The sequence below is a fragment of the Acinonyx jubatus genome, chromosome B1 (assembly GCF_027475565.1).
Source record: "Acinonyx jubatus isolate Ajub_Pintada_27869175 chromosome B1, VMU_Ajub_asm_v1.0, whole genome shotgun sequence".
NCBI classification, from domain to species: Eukaryota; Metazoa; Chordata; class Mammalia; order Carnivora; family Felidae; genus Acinonyx; species Acinonyx jubatus.
In genome coordinates, this window is record NC_069382.1 from 188,138,291 (window position 1) to 188,155,727 (window position 17,437).

General features: G+C 50.6%; 1 protein-coding gene across 2 annotated transcripts in view; it reads left to right on the top strand.

Moving 5' to 3' along the window:
- FAM184B (family with sequence similarity 184 member B) overlaps positions 1-17,437 on the top strand; it is a 153,704-nt gene that overhangs the window by 133,291 nt on the left and 2,976 nt on the right. Inside the window, exons 11-17 of one of the 2 annotated variants that reach the window (XM_027042550.2) lie at positions 4,700-4,853; positions 7,884-8,047; positions 10,651-10,823; positions 11,886-12,032; positions 13,896-14,013; positions 15,547-15,705; positions 16,726-16,925. In XM_027042550.2, coding sequence (XP_026898351.1) covers positions 4,700-4,853; positions 7,884-8,047; positions 10,651-10,823; positions 11,886-12,032; positions 13,896-14,013; positions 15,547-15,705; positions 16,726-16,925 — 1,115 coding nt within the window. The remainder of the gene's footprint in view (positions 1-4,699; positions 4,854-7,883; positions 8,048-10,650; positions 10,824-11,885; positions 12,033-13,895; positions 14,014-15,546; positions 15,706-16,725; positions 16,926-17,437) is intronic. The other variant, XM_015082032.3, reaches the window with a different exon arrangement.

The following is a 17,437-nucleotide window of genomic DNA, read 5'->3' on the forward strand; positions in this document are numbered from 1 at the left end:
GAATTTATGTCACTATACTGAAAAAGCAATTTAATTAAATATGAGGAATGGAAGGGGGAGAGTGTATGAGACCTGAAATCCTCATCTACCCTAATGGGAAGATAATTCCTAATGTCTAAAACAACTAAGATGAAGCAGAATGGAGATTCTAGTCTGGTGATGGTGGTAAATCCCAGAAGAAGCAATGAGAAGAGTTGTCATTGGCGGCCTCCAGAGAACAGAGGGCAGAGAGGAAAAGGAGGGTTCCAAGATGCTGGCTTTCCTTACTTTTAATACTATTTAGCCCTTTATAATATGTGTATTCATTGCCCTGATAAAAATACAAAATAAGCTTTAACAAAAAAAGAAAAATGAAACTACTTGGCACTTGGTAGGTGTTCAAAAAATGTGAGTTCTCTTTCTTCTTTTACAAGAGCTCAGGTTGATGAGATCCTAGGCTGTTAGGTGGTGGGTAATTCTGGCCTTTGTGTTTTCCTGAACTTTACCCATTCAGGCTGCAGACCTTGACCCTTGATTTCAGGCAGAGGAAGCAGGGAGGCATGGCCCACTGGTGGGGAGGAGAAGTTCCAGGGGCTTTGGTTGATTGGAAGAAGGAACATGTGAGGTCTGGCCTCGGGAGAGGGGGATATCCTGCAGTTCTTAGTTCCAGTCCCTGGAGACCCTGCAGGCTCACGGGGTCCTTGTTGCTGGCTCAAATCTGATGATTCCAAATGACACCAAAGAAATCAAGTTCCAATTCTAATTAGAAATAGCAGATAGAGGGGCTCCTGGGTGGCTCAGTTGATTGTCAGACTTCAGCTCATGATCTTGCAGTTTGTGACTTCAAGCCCCGCATCGGGCTGTCAGCACAGAGCTTGCTTTGGATCCTCTGCACATCCCCCCCACTCTCTCTGCCCCTCCTCCACTTGCATGTTCTCTCCCTCTTTCTCTGTCTCAAAAATAAATAAACATTAAAAAAAAAAAGAATGAAATAGCAGATACATAGTCATTCCTGGGACAGGATAGTGATGAAGGGTGGGATGCATGCGTTCAAATCCTGGGTCTACCACTTATGAAGTGTGGGCTCAGGCAGTCACTCAGCTTCTTTGTGCCTCAGTTTGCTCATTTATCAAATAATAGCTAATAGGACCATTGAGAGCATCAAAAGAGACAATACATGTCAAATACTTAGAACCATATGTGGCTAAGAGCTTGTCTTTGTCCATTCAGGCTACTGTAACAGAATGCCATGGACTGAGTGGCTTGTAAACAACAGAAATTTATTTCCCACAGTTCTGGAGGCTGGAAGTGCAAGACCAAGCACCTACTGGTTTAGTGTCTATTGAGAGCTCACTTTCTAGTTCACAGACACCTGTCTTGCTGTCACCTCACATGGGAGTAGGGGCAGGGAGCTTTTTAGGACGTCCTTTACAGGTGCACTGATTTATGAGGGCTTCACCATCGTTGACCTAATCACCCCCAGAAGCTCCACCCCTAATACCATCATTTTGGGGATCAGGTTTCAACATATGAAGTTGGGGGATGGGAGGTATAAACATCCTGTCTATAGCAGAGCTCAAGTTTTTGAAGATCCCCTGTCACTGCTCACTCATGATTCTGCAGTTACTTATTGAGCAGTGACCGCAAACTACCACGGTGCTGAGCTCCAGAGATTCCAAGATGATAACACACTCCTGTCTTTATGGAGCTCACCTCTAGGGGGAAAGGCAACCACTCAAACGGGCTGCTGTAATTCAGTGAGTTGGAGCTATGAGGCAGTTGCCCAAGGTATTTGGGGAGCACAGGGAAAGGAGACTTTACCCAGGATGGGGCATGGAAAGAATAATATTGTGATTTATAAAAAGAAATATTATTTAGTCTTAGTCTCATTTCTGACACAGAGCTCCTAAAACTCTTGGAACTTCCTAAGTGATGAGAGCAGCTAAGGTGTCTTTTGTTATGTTAAGGAGGTGGCTTCTGGACCCCACCTGAGGGTTGGGGAGCCGGTGGCCGGGGAACCAACGTTAGGATTGGAGGGTTGGAACTTACAGTCCCACCCCTGACCTCTGGGGAGAGGCTGGAGATCCAATCAATCAAATGACCAATGATTTAATTAATCATGTCTATGTGATGAACCCTCTTAGAAACCCAAAAGGAGGGGGCTCAGAGAGCTTGCAGGTGGGTGAACACATCCAAGTACCAAAAAGGTGACACACCCCAGTTCCCTGGGAACAAAAGCTCCTGCGCTTGGGACCGTCCCAGACCTCTTCCTGCATATCTCTTCATCTGGCTGTTGATTCATATCCTTTAATATCCTTTGCAATAAATCGATAATCTAGTAAGTAAATGGGTTTCCTGAGTTCTGTGAGCCACTCTAACAAGTTAATCGAATTCAGGGAGGGGGTCGTGGGAACCTCTGACTTAAAGCTAGTTGGTCAGAAGCACAGGTAACAACCTAGTCTTGCAATAGTTACCTGAAAGGAGGGCAGTCTTGTGGGACTGAGCTCTCACCCCATGGGACCTGCTGCTGTCTCCGGGTAGATAGTGTCAGGACTGAGTTGAATTGTGGGACACTTGGGCTTCGATCATTGCTTGTTGGGGTAGGGAACCCACACCCCCCACCACCCACGTACATTGTAATTGGTGTCAGAACCTTTGTAGAGAGACAGGGTGAAAATGGGCCTTTGGGGCGGCTCTAAACCGACCACAGCAAAAGCAGAGTAAACTTCCCATAGGTTTACTGGAGCAACTCACCAGGGATGAGGGTCCAGTTTGATAAAAACCCTGGGTGCTAAACTTTGCTTAGTCCTCACTGCTAAGGGCTACTGCCCCCAGGCACAGAGGGCCTGGGTCACAGACTGAGAGACTTTGGCACAGTCTTGGGCAAGCCTTAGCTCATACCTCTCGGTTCCCATTTCCCTTGGGATAAAAATGCCACCAGTTGGAGTTCTCTGAGCCTTGCAGCAAGTGCAGGAGGAGGAAATATCAGAGTCTGAAAAACAGGAGACTCTTCTTTCTTATTAAATAAACTCAGCACCGTTTGAGTTTCCCATGGGAGGAGTAAAACCGGTCCCGTTTCTAGGAAGCCAAAAGCACAAGTAAGCATCTAGAGGCCCTGCTGCATTCAGCTAGCTGCCTGGGGGGGGGGGGGGGGGGGGGGGGGGAGGTGGGAGGGCTCAGTGCTCCCCAGCAGGAGCCTCCTGCCTTTGCTGAAACCCCATTTCTCATTGGGCCCAGGACCGCTGCTGCCCAAGGTTGCGATCCTGCCCCCAACTTTACCTGTCTGTAGTCAGGTCAGTCCCTGCAGCTGGCTCTTAAAAAGGGGGAGGGAGGCGATATTTGCCGCATCTTTCCTGTGTGACTTTCGAAAACCAGTCCATCTCCCCCAGCCTCAATTTCCTCATCTAAAAGGTGGGCTGTGTCTTAACTGGAATTCTCTGTTGTAAACAAACAAAAAATAAAAAACAGAAACTTAATACATTTCCTATCGCTGCTGTAACACATTGGTGGCTGAACACATCAAAGATTTATTACCTGACAGTTCTGGAGGTCAAGGTGTTGGCAGGAATGTGCTCCTTCTGAAAGCTCTCAGGGAGGATCTGTTTTCCTGCCTCTTGAGGCTTCTAGAGGCTGTCTGCTTTCCTTGGCTCCCAGCCCCTTCCTGCATCATCAAAGCCAGCAGCCTAGCATGGAACATCTTCCGATACCCGCCTCCCCCATCACCCTCCCAACTCCTCTTCCCCTCCCCTCTCCCTCTGCTTCCTCTTAGCACCTCTCCTCTCACTGGCTCTCCCGACTCCCTCTGGTAAGGACCTTTGTGACCACATTGGACCCTCCCAGATAATTTGGGATAATCTCCCATTTCAGGATCCTTAACTAAATCACACCTGCACACTCCTTTTACCATGTAAAGTAACATATTCACAGGGATTATTCCAGAGATTCCAGTAACATATTCCAGGGATTCCCACGTGGACATCTCAGGGACCATTCATGGTTCCTACCCCATAAACCACCTTGAGCTAGCTTTGCTGTGGAGAGATTTCTATTAAAGTTTACACAGCTGCTCATAGAACCCACTTTGGGTGTTTGATATATAAGAGAGTTTCAATAAATGAATGTTGAGTAAAAGAATGACTGAATGAATGAAATAATTATAAATGAAGTAAGTAATAAAAGAATATGTGAACCTAAAGGCAGAGACCCAGCCAGTTCTGAGGACCAGGCTAGACCAGAGACTGAGGAAGCTATACAGGCCCCTCCTTCTGTCACTGCTGCTCTGCTCTGCACTCAGCCTTTGGCTGTCCTCACACACAGCTCTCTGCACCTCTCTGGTCCTGGGGCAGGTGCGAGTGAGATGGTCACCTCACTCCTCCCGAGTGTGTTAAAACGAACCAACCAGTCAGTGTCTGTCTGTTTCTTGCTCACTCTCTCCCTGGCCTCCTAACACCAAATTCCCAATGACTGGCTCAGGTTAGAACAGGTGTCCACTCTGGTCTAATCAGCTGTGGTTTGGGGTCAGGTTCACATGGCACAAAATGGCTGCTGGAGCCCAGCTGTCACTGTCATCCCAGATGGGTTGGGGAATGTCCTCTGTAGCCTGATAAGGCCTCCACCCAACAGGGGTGAGTGCTCTGTGCGCCCTGGTGCAGAGGCAGAACTTGGCAGAGGGGACAGGTCTCCCCTCCATTCCCACTTTCTCCCACTCTCCCCCCCGCAGGCCGCAGAGGAGCGCCTGAAGAAGGAAGCCAGCCACAGCCTGCAGATCCAGCACCAGGCGCACCGGCTGGAGCTCCAGGCCCTGGAGGAAAAGGCCCGGCAGGAGCTCCAGGGAGAGCGGGAGAGGACGCAGGCTCAGCAGGCTCTCGTGTTAGGTAAAGAGCCAGCCAGCCGCCCCTGGGAGGGCCTGGCTACCCCGCCGAGTTCACGCGTGGACACCTGGGGCAAGATGGGGCCCGGGGGTCTGTGGGCACACGGGTCAGGGTGGGACACCGGGGTTGGGAGGCGGGTGTCACTGCCAGTCTCAGTTTCCTTTTCTGGTAAGTGGAGTCACAGTTGTCCCTACCTCATAGGGGCGTTGTGTGGACTTGAAGAGAGATTAAATATAAAGTGCCCAGCATATGACAGGAGCCCAGTGAATGGGGACTGTAGTGTAGGTTTTCTGCTATCCCCAAGCAGAGCGTTCCTATGAAACGTGTCATGAGCCGAAATGGCAAAGAGCGAAGAAGCACTTACCATTAATTTAAATGGAAGAAATTTTGAGCGTTCCCAGGCCCCCCAAATCACCTTTCTGAGGCTTTCCTCATACCGTAGGACACATCTTGCTAACGGATGAACACAGTAGAGGGAGAAACAGCCCAGATGCTCACAGACACCGCTCGGAGCCCCGGTGCTTGGGCCTGAGATGCTGGATGTGGTTCCCGCGGAAGGCGCTGGGGGGCGCGCGCTGCCTCTGGACCTCTCGCTGCAAAATCAGCAGTGAACGCTGTTGTCGCTTTTCACTTTGTTATATAAAAATTAAAATCCTCTTCAGATTTCTCTGGGTTAGTGAAAATAGGCTCTAATGTAGGTGAACTTTTATTTAAGTTTTAAAAAAACTTTTAACGTTTATTTTTGAGAGAGACAGAGCACGAACGGGGGAGGGGCAGAGAGAGAGAGAGAGAGGGAGATGCAGAATCCTAAGCAGGCTCCAGGCTCTGAGCAGTCAGCACAGATCCTGATGCGGGGCATGAACTCACAAACTGTGAGATCTTGACCTGAGCTGAAGTCGGATGCTTAACCGACTGAGCCAGCCAGGCGTCCCTGTAAGTGAACTTTTGAAAAGTAGAGGCACCTGTATTATCACCATCATCATTATTATTAAATATAACCAGATCGCTGAGCCTTCATGAGAGTTTCATGGGATTGTCTCAACCTCTCATTTCCGTTCGGAAGATTCCTGAAAATCTGGGCAACTTACACCTCCAGACTCCTGTAGTTACTCTGCTTCCTTTGCCTGCGCGGCCCCCCATGATCCTCAGCATGAAACTCACCTCCTCTTTCCACATCCAAAACCAGTCACACAAAGCATTCTGGAAGTTACCAGAAGCAGTAAAGATCTCCTGAGTCAAATCGTCTGGACTTGAAGCCCAGTTCCAACACTCACTAGTTGTGTGACTTTAGGCAAGTTACTTACCTACGCTGTGCCTCAGTTGCTCATCTGTAAAATGGGAATAACAGCATCCACCTAGTGTGCTACACACATGTGGCTGACCCTAGAAACTTCTGTTTTTGTAGATCAACTTTTCCCTCATTTTCTCATCTTCCTTCTCTGTTTTTTAAAAAATATTTTAATTTTATTTATTTATTTTGGGACAGACAGAGAGTGGGGGGGGGGGTAGAGAGAGAGGGAGAGAGAGAATCCCATGCAGGCTCCGCACTGTCAGCACAGAGCCTGATGCAGGGCTTGAACTCTTGAACCGTGAGATCAAGGCCTGAGCAGAAACCAAGAGTCAGATGCTTAACTGAGCCACCCAGGCGCCCGCCTTTCTCACTCTTAGGAGCAAGACAAATGCCTCCCCTTATTTCATGCCTAGCATTAAAGATCATATTGGCCTTACTAAATATTTCTTTTCACACCCAGACGGGGGTCTCCTTAAGAGAATTTGGGAGAAGAGCATTTTCTTTACCTGTGTAAGTGAGTAAGATCTACCTGCTGCTTGGGTGAGCTTTCATTAGACAGCATGTCCCGCTGACTGCACCTCAGCACATCCGCTCTATTTCTGGAGGAAGTGACGCGGGAAGCAGGCAGGAGAGAGAGAGAGAGAGAGAGAGAGAGAGAGATTCCCCAGTTAGTGTCCAGGTGGGACGTGCTAAAGTTAGCAGCATCTAAAAGAGGCAGATTACGCAAGATAAGGCCCAGGGTGTACCAAATGTCTCAGGTACACGACAAAATTCAGATCCAGTTGGACACCCCTGGTGATTCCAGCACCCAACAGCAGCTGTCCCTGCTGCCTGTCCCCCGGCCCCTCTGATCCCACAATAGCCTGGTCCTTTCCTGGACAAAAGAGTCAGGAGAGACCCTGGGTACATGCTGGGATTCTCAACACAATCCCAGGAAGAAGGGGGTCGGTGGACTCTATAACAATGAGAGCGAATCACTGGCTTTATGAGTGGTATTGGGTGGGTGAGAGCACCTGCCACAACAGGGGGCTATTAGACATTCCTGGTCCCGATTAGCTACTGCACTGTCTGTATGAGACACACCTGACCTGCTGGTCAGTGTGTGAGGGGCAGGGAGTTTCCATCAGATTACCTGATACACTGGGGTGGAGACCCAGACATGCTGGATGGACAGGTGGATGGGTGTGGAGGGAGGGAGGGAGGGAGAAGGAGGCCAGGGGAGAGAGTGGGTACTAAATGAGCCCACTGTAGTTATGCTTTGCTAAAGAGTCTTATTGCACATATTTTTGTGATAAGGGATTTCAAAATATTGCATTGGGTGTGGATTTTTTAAAGAAAATAAGCTGTAGAAATCACTATATTAAAATCCTAGTGGGGAAGAAAGATGATCAAGTAAAATTTTCAACATATCATCAGAATAACTAAGCTTTGCTGTGTTTGATATACTCTAACTTTCAGAGAAGTAAATTTATGGGAAGTGTTTTGCAATGGATATGCTTTTACACCGTCATTAATTTCCACTCTAAACATCACTTGGTTATTTAACAAATGTGTGTGGAGTATCTGCCCTGTACTATCTTATGGCTATCTTATGGCTTACGGAATTATTGGAACGACGTTTCCAAAGTTAATTTGCAATAACTAAAATACAGAGTCTCGAAAGTCCGTAACAGGAAAGTATCAAACTTACTAGCCTTGAAAATCATCTTCTCTTTAAGAAATGACAGCCCTTCCTTCTGCAGAGTCCCTGAGGCAGGAGCTGTCGGAGCAGCGGGCCGCCTGCTCTGGGCACCAGAAAGACCTGGAGGTGCTGCAGGCCGAGCTGAGGGCTCTGGGCAGCTTGGGCAAGCCGCAGGCCACCGCCCAGTGTCCAGGGGACAGTGAGGACCGCGCCGTCGCTGCAGAGGTCAGCACCCCCACTCTGCCCACACCGCACCCCTCTGGGAGCAGTGTCCAGGCTGCAGAGAGAAACTCATAAAGGAGGGGCCCCGGGTGCTCCTCATTCCCATCTGAAATGGGGAAGAGCCTCGCTCCACGGTGCTGGGAGACACTCGATGGGCTTGTAGGCTCCCGTTTTGCAAAGCAGAACACAAGTTTTCGTGCTGCGTGTCATTTTTAATGCAGATACAATAGCATTTCAGAGTGTCACTGCCTGAGAGGCCCTGGAGACAGTCAGGGTCACTCCCTCAAATCTGCAGAGAATGTCTCAGAACACCTTTCCAGACAGACTCCCTGTCTGCTCCCATGAGTGGGAACTGCCTTTTTGTCACTGAGGTTCAACATTGACTCTCTTTGAGCCTCGTAGTCAGACTTGGCCCATCAACCCCTTCCGGGTACATCCATATTCCCACATGGCTGGCAGTACAGTGACCTCCTAACAGCCCAGGCCTCTCTCCCCACTCAGCCCACCATGTACCATATGGTGTCAGCTATTCATCTGTATAAAGGCTTCAGTGACTCCCTATTGCTATCAGAATGAGCTTCAAATGCCTAAGCCTGGCAAGGAAAAGCCTTCACCCACTGGCTGCACTTTATATCTTCAGTCGTATCCCCTTCTGCTCTCAACGTGGGGTCTGCATCCTGCCTCTGGGCCTTTGCATGTGCCCACTCCCTGCTTGGGATGCCGTCCTCCCTCAGTGCCCAGCTTACCCTCTGTGCCAGTGGTCTCCTCTCCAATTTTAGTATATGTGCCGCCGAAGTCAGCTCTAGGGGGCTCCCCTCCACACCTGGGATCCCACCAGTCTCTGAGTACTTCTGGTTATAGTTCAGCTGGCACTGGTGTCTACCACATGGCCCTGTTAGGGAGCCAGCATATCATGCGTGTTCTTCATGGATGTTCTCAACTGGATTAGGAGTCTTTTGAGAATCAGCCATGTCTGCCTCATTTCATCCCTGCCCCCACTCAGCACTCTGCCCGAAGTCTGCACACGGGAGAGTCTTCTCCAGGGTTTGCGGTGGCCAACAGTGGGTTCATGTCCCAGCCCTGCTGAAGATCCGGGGGACGTGGGCATCGTTTGCTCAGGATTGTGCCAGTACTGAGCACCTGAAGACAATCTGTGTTTAATGAGAAATTTAAATGATGACTCACAAGGAGCTCAGCCCAGTCAGTAAAGTCTAGCAGAGGGAAGACAGAGTGTGCCCCAGTAAGCATTCTAGATTGGTGGGAGCCACCCGTACCTATGGGAGGGGGCAGGAGAAATGTGGGGTCGTGACGTCTGCAATGACAAACTCCCTCCCCAAGTGCTATGGATCCTTGGATGGGTGGGATGACACCCAGCCACCAGGTGCCAGCCTTCACCTTCACCTCATTGGAGGGAAGCCCTGACCCCTCTGGGAGGAATAGCAGGGCCTCAGATGAAAACCCACACAGAGAAGAAAGGTGGGGGCGTGAGCCAGGAGGAAAGCAGCCCTGGGCAGCACGAGTGAAAGACAGAAGGGAGGGTACCCGGTACAAGGATGCGTCCTTAAGTTGGCCACCACTGCAGGTAAGTGGTGTCCCACCTGCTGGGATCTTCCGAGGAGCCCTGTGAGATCATCCTCATACCTGTCCCAGCTTGGGACAGAGGGGGATGCATTTATCCAGCAGGTTCTTTCTCCCATTAGTCAAGCATGGCCCCCCAGGACCTTAACCAAGCTCTTCCTTAACCAAGCTCTTCCATGGCCCCCCAGGACCTTAACCAAGCTCCTGGGTACCCCAGGACCTTAACCAAGCTCTAACCATGGCCCCCCAGGACCTTAACCAACCAGGTGAGTGCCAGGTGCCCACGTGCCCATGGGTGTCACACGCACACAAGCCCCAGGGCAGGAAGCAAGAGGTGTGGGGCATGGGCCACAGATGTTCCCTGTGCAAAGCTGTTCTGTGTGGAATGAACAAACGCAGAAACCTTCAGGCATGTTTGAGTGAACTTGAAAACTGTAACATTCACTAACCAGGGGTTAACTCTGACCCCATTTCATTTGGACATAGATTTTTGAATTTCTATCTGAACCACTGGCGTTCAAGTATCATTTCATTTAGCAAGCATTTATTTGGCCCCTTCTGATCCCAGCCCCCGAGCCAGGTGCCATCAGACTGGAAAACTCGAGGGGAGACGGTGCCTTCGGGAAGCTCTCCCAGGCTAGTGGAGGAGACCACCATTAAACAAATGAGCGCACTTCGGTGTAATCGCTCCACAGACGGGATCGGGATTCGGTGATAGCAGAGGAGAGCGGGCTTGTCGCTTCTTCCCCGAGGCAGTGCTGTTGAAGTGGGGAGGGCGCTCTGGGTGGAGTGTTTGGCTTGCCTTGAGTCACGTTCCTGGCTCACCAACGTTATTAGGCTTTGTGAGGGCGGATCTGGCCAACTCGGAAAGCGGGAAAACCTGAAGAGCCTGGATGTGAGCTCCTCAATCGGGAGCAGGAGGCTGGTGAGGGCTCCAGGCTGGCGGAGCACGGGTCCCCGTCCTTCGGCGGCGCATCTGGGGCCCTTGGCGCCTCCTGAAAACGCCTCTCCCGGGTGCTTCTCCCCAGGACGCGGGCGGCCCGAGCCAGGCGGGCTCCCCGAAGGGCGCCGCGGAGCCGGGTCCGAGCGAGGGCTGCGAGCCCTGGGAGGAGAACTCGCAGCTCAAGGACGCAGTGCAGCGGCTGCGGGCCGAGGTGGAACAGCATCAGCAGGAGGCGCTACAGCTCCGCGAGCAGCGCAGGTCGGTCTCCGGGCGGGGCCTCGCTCCCTCCAGCGCCCCAGGGTGAGCCTCTGAATCTAAGGCTCACCCCCTGGGCTTCTCCACAAAGTTAAGACTCCCTAACACGCTATCACTTCCCTGATGTTACTCCCGACGCATGAAAAGGACCAGTGCTCTAGGAATTCGTCTCAAAACTGCAGGGTTTGCCCTGGGATAGAGGAGGGAACTCTGTTTCCTACAAATCAAAGAATTTCTGGGATCAGACCTTACCGTACTAGAAGTCCCTTCAAAACCAGCCTTAGGGAGGCAGTGCGGTGAAATAGCTCAAGCGGTGCCGTGTGAGCTCAGGCGAGTCCGCTAGCTTCTCCACGCCCCCGCCCTCATCCGCGAAGGCGGAAGACCGCCACCTCTCAGGGCCGTCCTGGAATGCAGTGACATGTGAGCAGGATTTAGCACCTGCCCCGGAATGCATGGAGGAAGCTCTGGGTGAACCGCTGTTACTTTGTTCTGGACATGTGTTAGCATGATTCATCCTCGCACTAACCCTGTAAGGTAGCCACTATCATCACACCCATTTAACAGGTGAAGAAACTGAGCAGGGTGTGGCTTGCCTTAGGTCACACAGCTAGGAAGTGATGGAGGAAGACCTACCCCCTATCCCTCCCTGCCTTTCAACACTGGACTGGTGACTCCCCAGGCCTCAGAGAGTCTCAAGGATCAGTAATTCCCATACACAATCTCAGCCTCCAGGCCTCCATTTGCCCCCCATGAAGGGAGGATTTTCCAGAACACTCCAGAGCTGTCCTCCACTGCTTGCCCCTGAAGGCTTCACAGTCGGGTTTCTCCTTCATGGGATGCTGGGGCAGGAGGTGCTGAGAAAGGGTCCCACAAGCAGGATTTATCCTGGACCCCACAACCCAAGAGATCCCAGGTCTCCTTCCCAGCATCCTGACCTCATTCATAATCACCCCTGCCCATTGCCTCCCACCCCAGCCACCCAGCAGAGCGGGGAGAAACCCCAGTGCCCAAGAGGTTCAGTCCCTAGAGCCTGGGCCAGCCGGCTGTGCTTCCCTCCACCCACAGGCTGCTGGAGGAGGATCAGCAAGCCCAACGGGCCCGGGAGGTGGAGAAGCTACGCCAGGAACACCGGAAGGAGATGCAGGCCATGGTGGCGGATTTCAGCAGTGCACAAGCCAGGCTCCAGGCCCGGCTGGCTGCCCTGGAAACTGAGTAAGTGAGGCCTTGGGCCCCAGGTTAGGAGGGACTTGTAGAGGTACATTTTATTAGGGCGACCAACTCATCCCACTGTGCCTGGGACGCTCCCAGTTTTAAAACTACAAGTTCTGAGTTCCAAGAAGCACCTCGGTCCTGGGCAATTGGGGATAGTTCGTTACCCCCCATCATTTTATGAGACTGCATTCTCTCCGTGCAGGGCACTGGGAATCTGTGAGGAATGAACACTGCCTTATGGGCTTGGTTTGACCCCTCACCCTGGGAAGAAATCACGGGATCAAGTCTACTTTTTAATGAACATTTGCCCCATTCTAACATGCATCACCTCACTGAATCTTCACAGTCTCCTTCATGGACAGATAAAGAAACCGAGGGGGTCTTGTGCCTGTATGCATACATCTTTATTACTTATTCAACAGATGTTTATTAAGAGCCTACTGTGTGCCTGGAGTTACAGCCAGAACTAAACAAAGACCATGCTCTCATAGAGCTCAAAAATTCTCGATGGGAATTCAGGCAAGAAATAAACAGATGAATATTTTTCATATCAGGTATTGGAAGTGCTAAAAGAAAAACAGGATCAGTGTCTAGGGAGTGGCAAGGGTGGGCAAGGAAGGCCTGTCTAAGGAGGTGACATTTAAGCACAAGGAGGTGAGGGAATGAGAGAGCCGTTTGGAGGAGGAACATTCCAAGTGGACACAACAGCAAGTACAATGGCCCCGGGGCCTGCTTCACATGACTGAACAGCCAGGAATAAGTGAGAGGGTGAGTGGCAGGAATTGAGATTGGTGGGCTAGCTGGGAGGGATGAAGGAGACCCGCACTAAATAGGAAGGAGTTTGGATGTGTTCAGGGTGCACTGGAAGCCATTGCAAGGCTTTCAGCAGGAATGACATGGTCAGATTTACCTTCCAATAAGGTCACTCTGGCTGCTGAGAGAAGAGACTAGGGGGTCAGGGTTAGCAGCACGGAGGTGGAAGATGACAGGTAAAGCCACCTGCCCAAGGTCAAGCCACACTAAGTGAATCTGTTACCTGTCTGTGCTCTTAAAAACATGTTCTCCACCGTCTCCAATACAAAGCAAACCATCTAGAATCCAGAGTGAAAGGTTTTATCAGCTACCATCTAATGGGTACTTACCACAGGCCAGGCGCCCATTATCTCGCTGAATGCTCACAACCACCCAGTTTCGTGCCCCTGTTAAAGAATAGGGAACTGATGATCACAGGGAAAGGCTACGCAAGGTCACATAGCCTTTTCCTAAAGGCAGAGTAGGGATTAGATCCCAAGTTATCTCACCCCGAAGTCCCGGCCCACTTATCAACTACGCTCAGTATGTCACCTGCAGCCCTCACCCCCTCCCCCACCGTGCGCAGAGTTACTTCTCTCTGGCTTCCTGCTGAAAGGGCTGGGGGAACTAGCTGCCCGCAGCTCTGAGGGAGAACCAGCTCATGCCGTGCTCCGTTTCGGCCAGCAGATGGCGCCAGAGCCACGTCGGCATCAGCCCAGACTTCGGGCGGCCGCAGTGAGGGACATTTTCCTGCCGAGGCCTCTCTGCCCAGGCATCCCTGGTTCTTGAAGCTTCACTGAGGGCAGTGTGTACATCACCCACGGGCCTTTGGTTCCTTGGCCCCGCAGCCTTGGGGTAACTGACAGACGTCAGACTTGGAGTTGGGGTCCTGAGCTCTGCAGCCAACTCACTGGCTCGTCCCAGACAGAGTCTCTCGGCCTCCATTTCCCCTTTTGTGAACGGAGACATTAGCTGGCCAGGCTAAGCTCACAGCAGCGTCCCCACCCCATGCACCTGCTTGTTGTTGGGCAACGGCAGCAAGGAGACTAACTGCATGCCTGTTCCAAACAGACTGAAGGATTCCGGAGAGAAACCAGGGAAGGGGGCGTCCAGGCCAGAGGACGTTCAGCTCATAGGCCGCCTGCAGACCCGCCTGAAGGAGAGAGAGGAGATCATCAAGCAGCTCATGGTGAGGCCGTCAGGGCCACCAGGGGGTCTGCAGGGTTCCTTCCGGAGGGCCATCCACTTTGTTCTTGCCATTGCTCTGCCTACCTAGCAATTTTAATCCTGTTAACTCTAAAACCACCTTCAGAAGATCCTTGATTACTTTTGTATATTATCTGAAACAATATATACTCACTAAAAAAATTAATACAGAAAAATAGAGCCCCCACCCCCACCCCCCACCCCCCAAGCACTCAAGTCCTACAGCATCTGCCCATGGTTGATTGGTTCAGTTTTTTCATCTATGGAATTTGGGAAAATCCAGAATGGCATGCCTTCTGTTGGAATTTTAGTAGACTCAATCAAGCCAGTTATTGTTTGTTGATCTTCCTTTTGTAAAAATGACTACCTGTTTTCCAGTTTGCAAAGCCGCCCCGGGGCCCCTTAGGAAGAAGTTTTCTCCCTCGGGGTCTGTAGCCCACAGCCACCAAGGCCTGAGGCCATTTCTTTGGAATGCCCCGCCCTCCACCTGCCCCTGAGCTTTCACGCAGTCCACCTCCCTCACATCCCTGTCTCCTGATACTCCATCCATTGCTTTGGGCTCTAACCCGGCCGCCCCGTGCTCCCCGGTCTGGTGGCAGGTTGCTTGTAGCACCCCAGCTGAACCGGAGGGCGCTGCTTCCCCTGGCTTACGTCCAGCTCTGCAGACGGTGGCTCTCGACTGGCGCCTGTCAGTGCAGCCCACGGTGGGAGGGCTAGTCGGCCACCTGAGAAGTCCAGCCACCTTCCCCACCCGTCTCTGCCTCCACCGCTTTAGTCCAAGCCCCTCTCACACGCGCAGTGAACTGGGCTCCCCACTCCCCACTCACGCTAGCCTTGCCCGCACGCTGCCCTCACATCAACCAGGGCAGTCTTGGGGAAGCGTGTCAGATGAGAGCTCGGCTCCATTCTGCACCGCTCACGGCCTCCTGTCCTTCCCCGAGTGAAATCCAGTATCTTCGGCAGCCTGCCAGCCTCACGTCCTCCCACACACACACACCCCTCTCGTCTCTCACTCCCATCCCTGCCCCTGCCACACAGTTCCATGTCAGGATGCTGATGAGACAGGAAAACTTCACCACTAACTGAAAATTAAATGATACTAAGGAATAGCTTGTTTGCTAGGTGTGACAAGAGAATTGTGCTATTTTTTTTAAAGAGTTTTTATCTCTTAGAGATAGATGTGGATGTTTTTAAAGATGAAATTATACAATGATTGGAATCTGCTTTAAAAATAATACAGCAGGAGAGAGAAAAGTGGACAGTGACACGCATAAACAAGGTTGGTGATATAGTGATTGTACCAGCTTTTAACCTTCAGATGCCCAGAGTACCTGGTTCTCTAACTGCCGTTTCAAATAAGCTCGCCCTTCCCTATACAGAAGCTGGGGACTCAGGCCACAGGACTAAAGTGCTTCCTCAAAGCTTCAGTGGACGGCTGCTGGATCCCCACACATCCTCCCCCTTCCCCTGGGCTTTCCCTCACGGTTTCTGCCCTCACTCGACCATCTTCCTTCAGGTCAAACCCAGTGGTGTGGTCAGGCTCATTTGGACTCAGTTTGTGTTTTTCCAGGAGGAGAGAAGATTTCACTGTGCAGCCTTCCCCAGCGCCATGTCCCATCGGAACCGGTCTTTCTCTTTCAACCCTCACCCAGGATACTTGACCCCCTCCATGAAGGTAAATTGGTTCTGCCGATTTCAGGCATTACAGTGCTGCTGGTTTCATTTTCCTGAAGGTAACTACAGCTTACTTATCGGCGTGCTGGCATACAGTCAGAGGAATGTTCACTGAAAATAAGACTCATGGGGAATGGTCCAAATTATTAACAAACCATATTTATATCTGGTGAGGCAGATTATGTGTACTTTTAATTTTTATGGGTTTTTGTATTCTCCGAGTTTCCTATAAACCTGTCACTGTTAATAATGGTTATATCTGGATGATGAGAGAAATGAACAGGAATCTCCCACTTTTTAAAAAATGTTTGAGAGAGAGTGGGAGCGAGTGCAGGAGTAGGGGAGAGGCAGGGAGAGAGAATCCCAAGCAGGCTCTGTGCTGCTGTGCTGTTAGCAAGAACCAGACACGGGGCTCGATCTCACGAACCATGAGTTCATGACCTGAGCTGAAATCAACAGTTGGATGCTCAACCAACTGAGCCACCCAGGAGCCCCAGGAATCTCCCACTTCCTCTTTTTCATTACATATTTTTGGAATTTGTTATAATGAGAATATTCACATCCAAATCTCTCATCTGCTGTAACAAAATCCTAAAAGTGCTTAAAATGTTTAATAGTTCAAAGGACAGTAAACCTACCCTAAGCTGAACAGATGTGAGTTCATTTATGATTTTTATGTATGCCTCTCAGTGAAACAGTGTTGTTTCACTGCAGAAATATTAATGCATTTGAAGACAATGGACCCAGCTCCTGTTGGGGGTCTTATATGGCCTTCTAATGTCTAAAAAAAAAATTTGAATTACCAAACACATGTCCCCAGAGGGTTTGGGCAAGAGATTGTGAACCTGTGTTTCATAAAACAAAGCAGACTGGAGGAAGAAATGCTTTAAAAATAACATGTAGGTATATAAATAAAATTACTGCCTCTTCTCCCATATAGTTTTGGTTGGGTGGGCCTTTTTTACTTACAATAATGACTCTTTAGGGTGGAACTAACTGGCCTTTCTTTTAATACAAACAGAAAAAGAAGCTGGAGGAAGTGCCCAGCCGAGTGGTCAGCGTGCCAAACCTGGCCTCCTACGCAAAGAACTTTCTGAGTGGTGATCTGAGCTCCAGAATCAACGCCCCTCCAATAACGAAGTCACCCAGCTTGGACCCAAGCCCTGGCTGTGGCCAGCCTTACAAACCCACCCAGGCTCTAGATGTGAAAACTGCCACAAGGTAGGGGGCGGGGTGGGGAGTTGTTGATTCCAGTTTTCCATAGATAGGGGGGAATTCAGATTCCTTTCTGGCACCTCTTCAATACCCAGACTTTGGGCAGGTAAAAAGGACAGGGAGACAAGACCCTCCCTGCCTTGGACAAATTACAATCCAGCCAAATGGGAAGGTGGTGTAAGAGGAAATATGTCATTCTTTAGACAAGTACTATTCTTGGTACCAAGTTCCAGAAAGTCATTTTTTTTCCTCTCATGGATGATTAGATCACTTAGCTAGCCGTGTCAGTGTGGTTAACACAGAAGATGGACTCTAATCACCTGGCCCTGAGGTCTGGACTCAAATTCTGGTCTCTTGTTCTTACCTAGGTGACTTTGGGCAGGTTACTTGACCTCTCTAGGTCTCCATTTCCTCACCTCTAAAACAAAGATAATACAGCACCTGCCTCACCAGACTGTGAGACTGAAGGAATTAATCCACAGGACGCAGTTAGCACAGAACCTGGTACAGAAGCATTC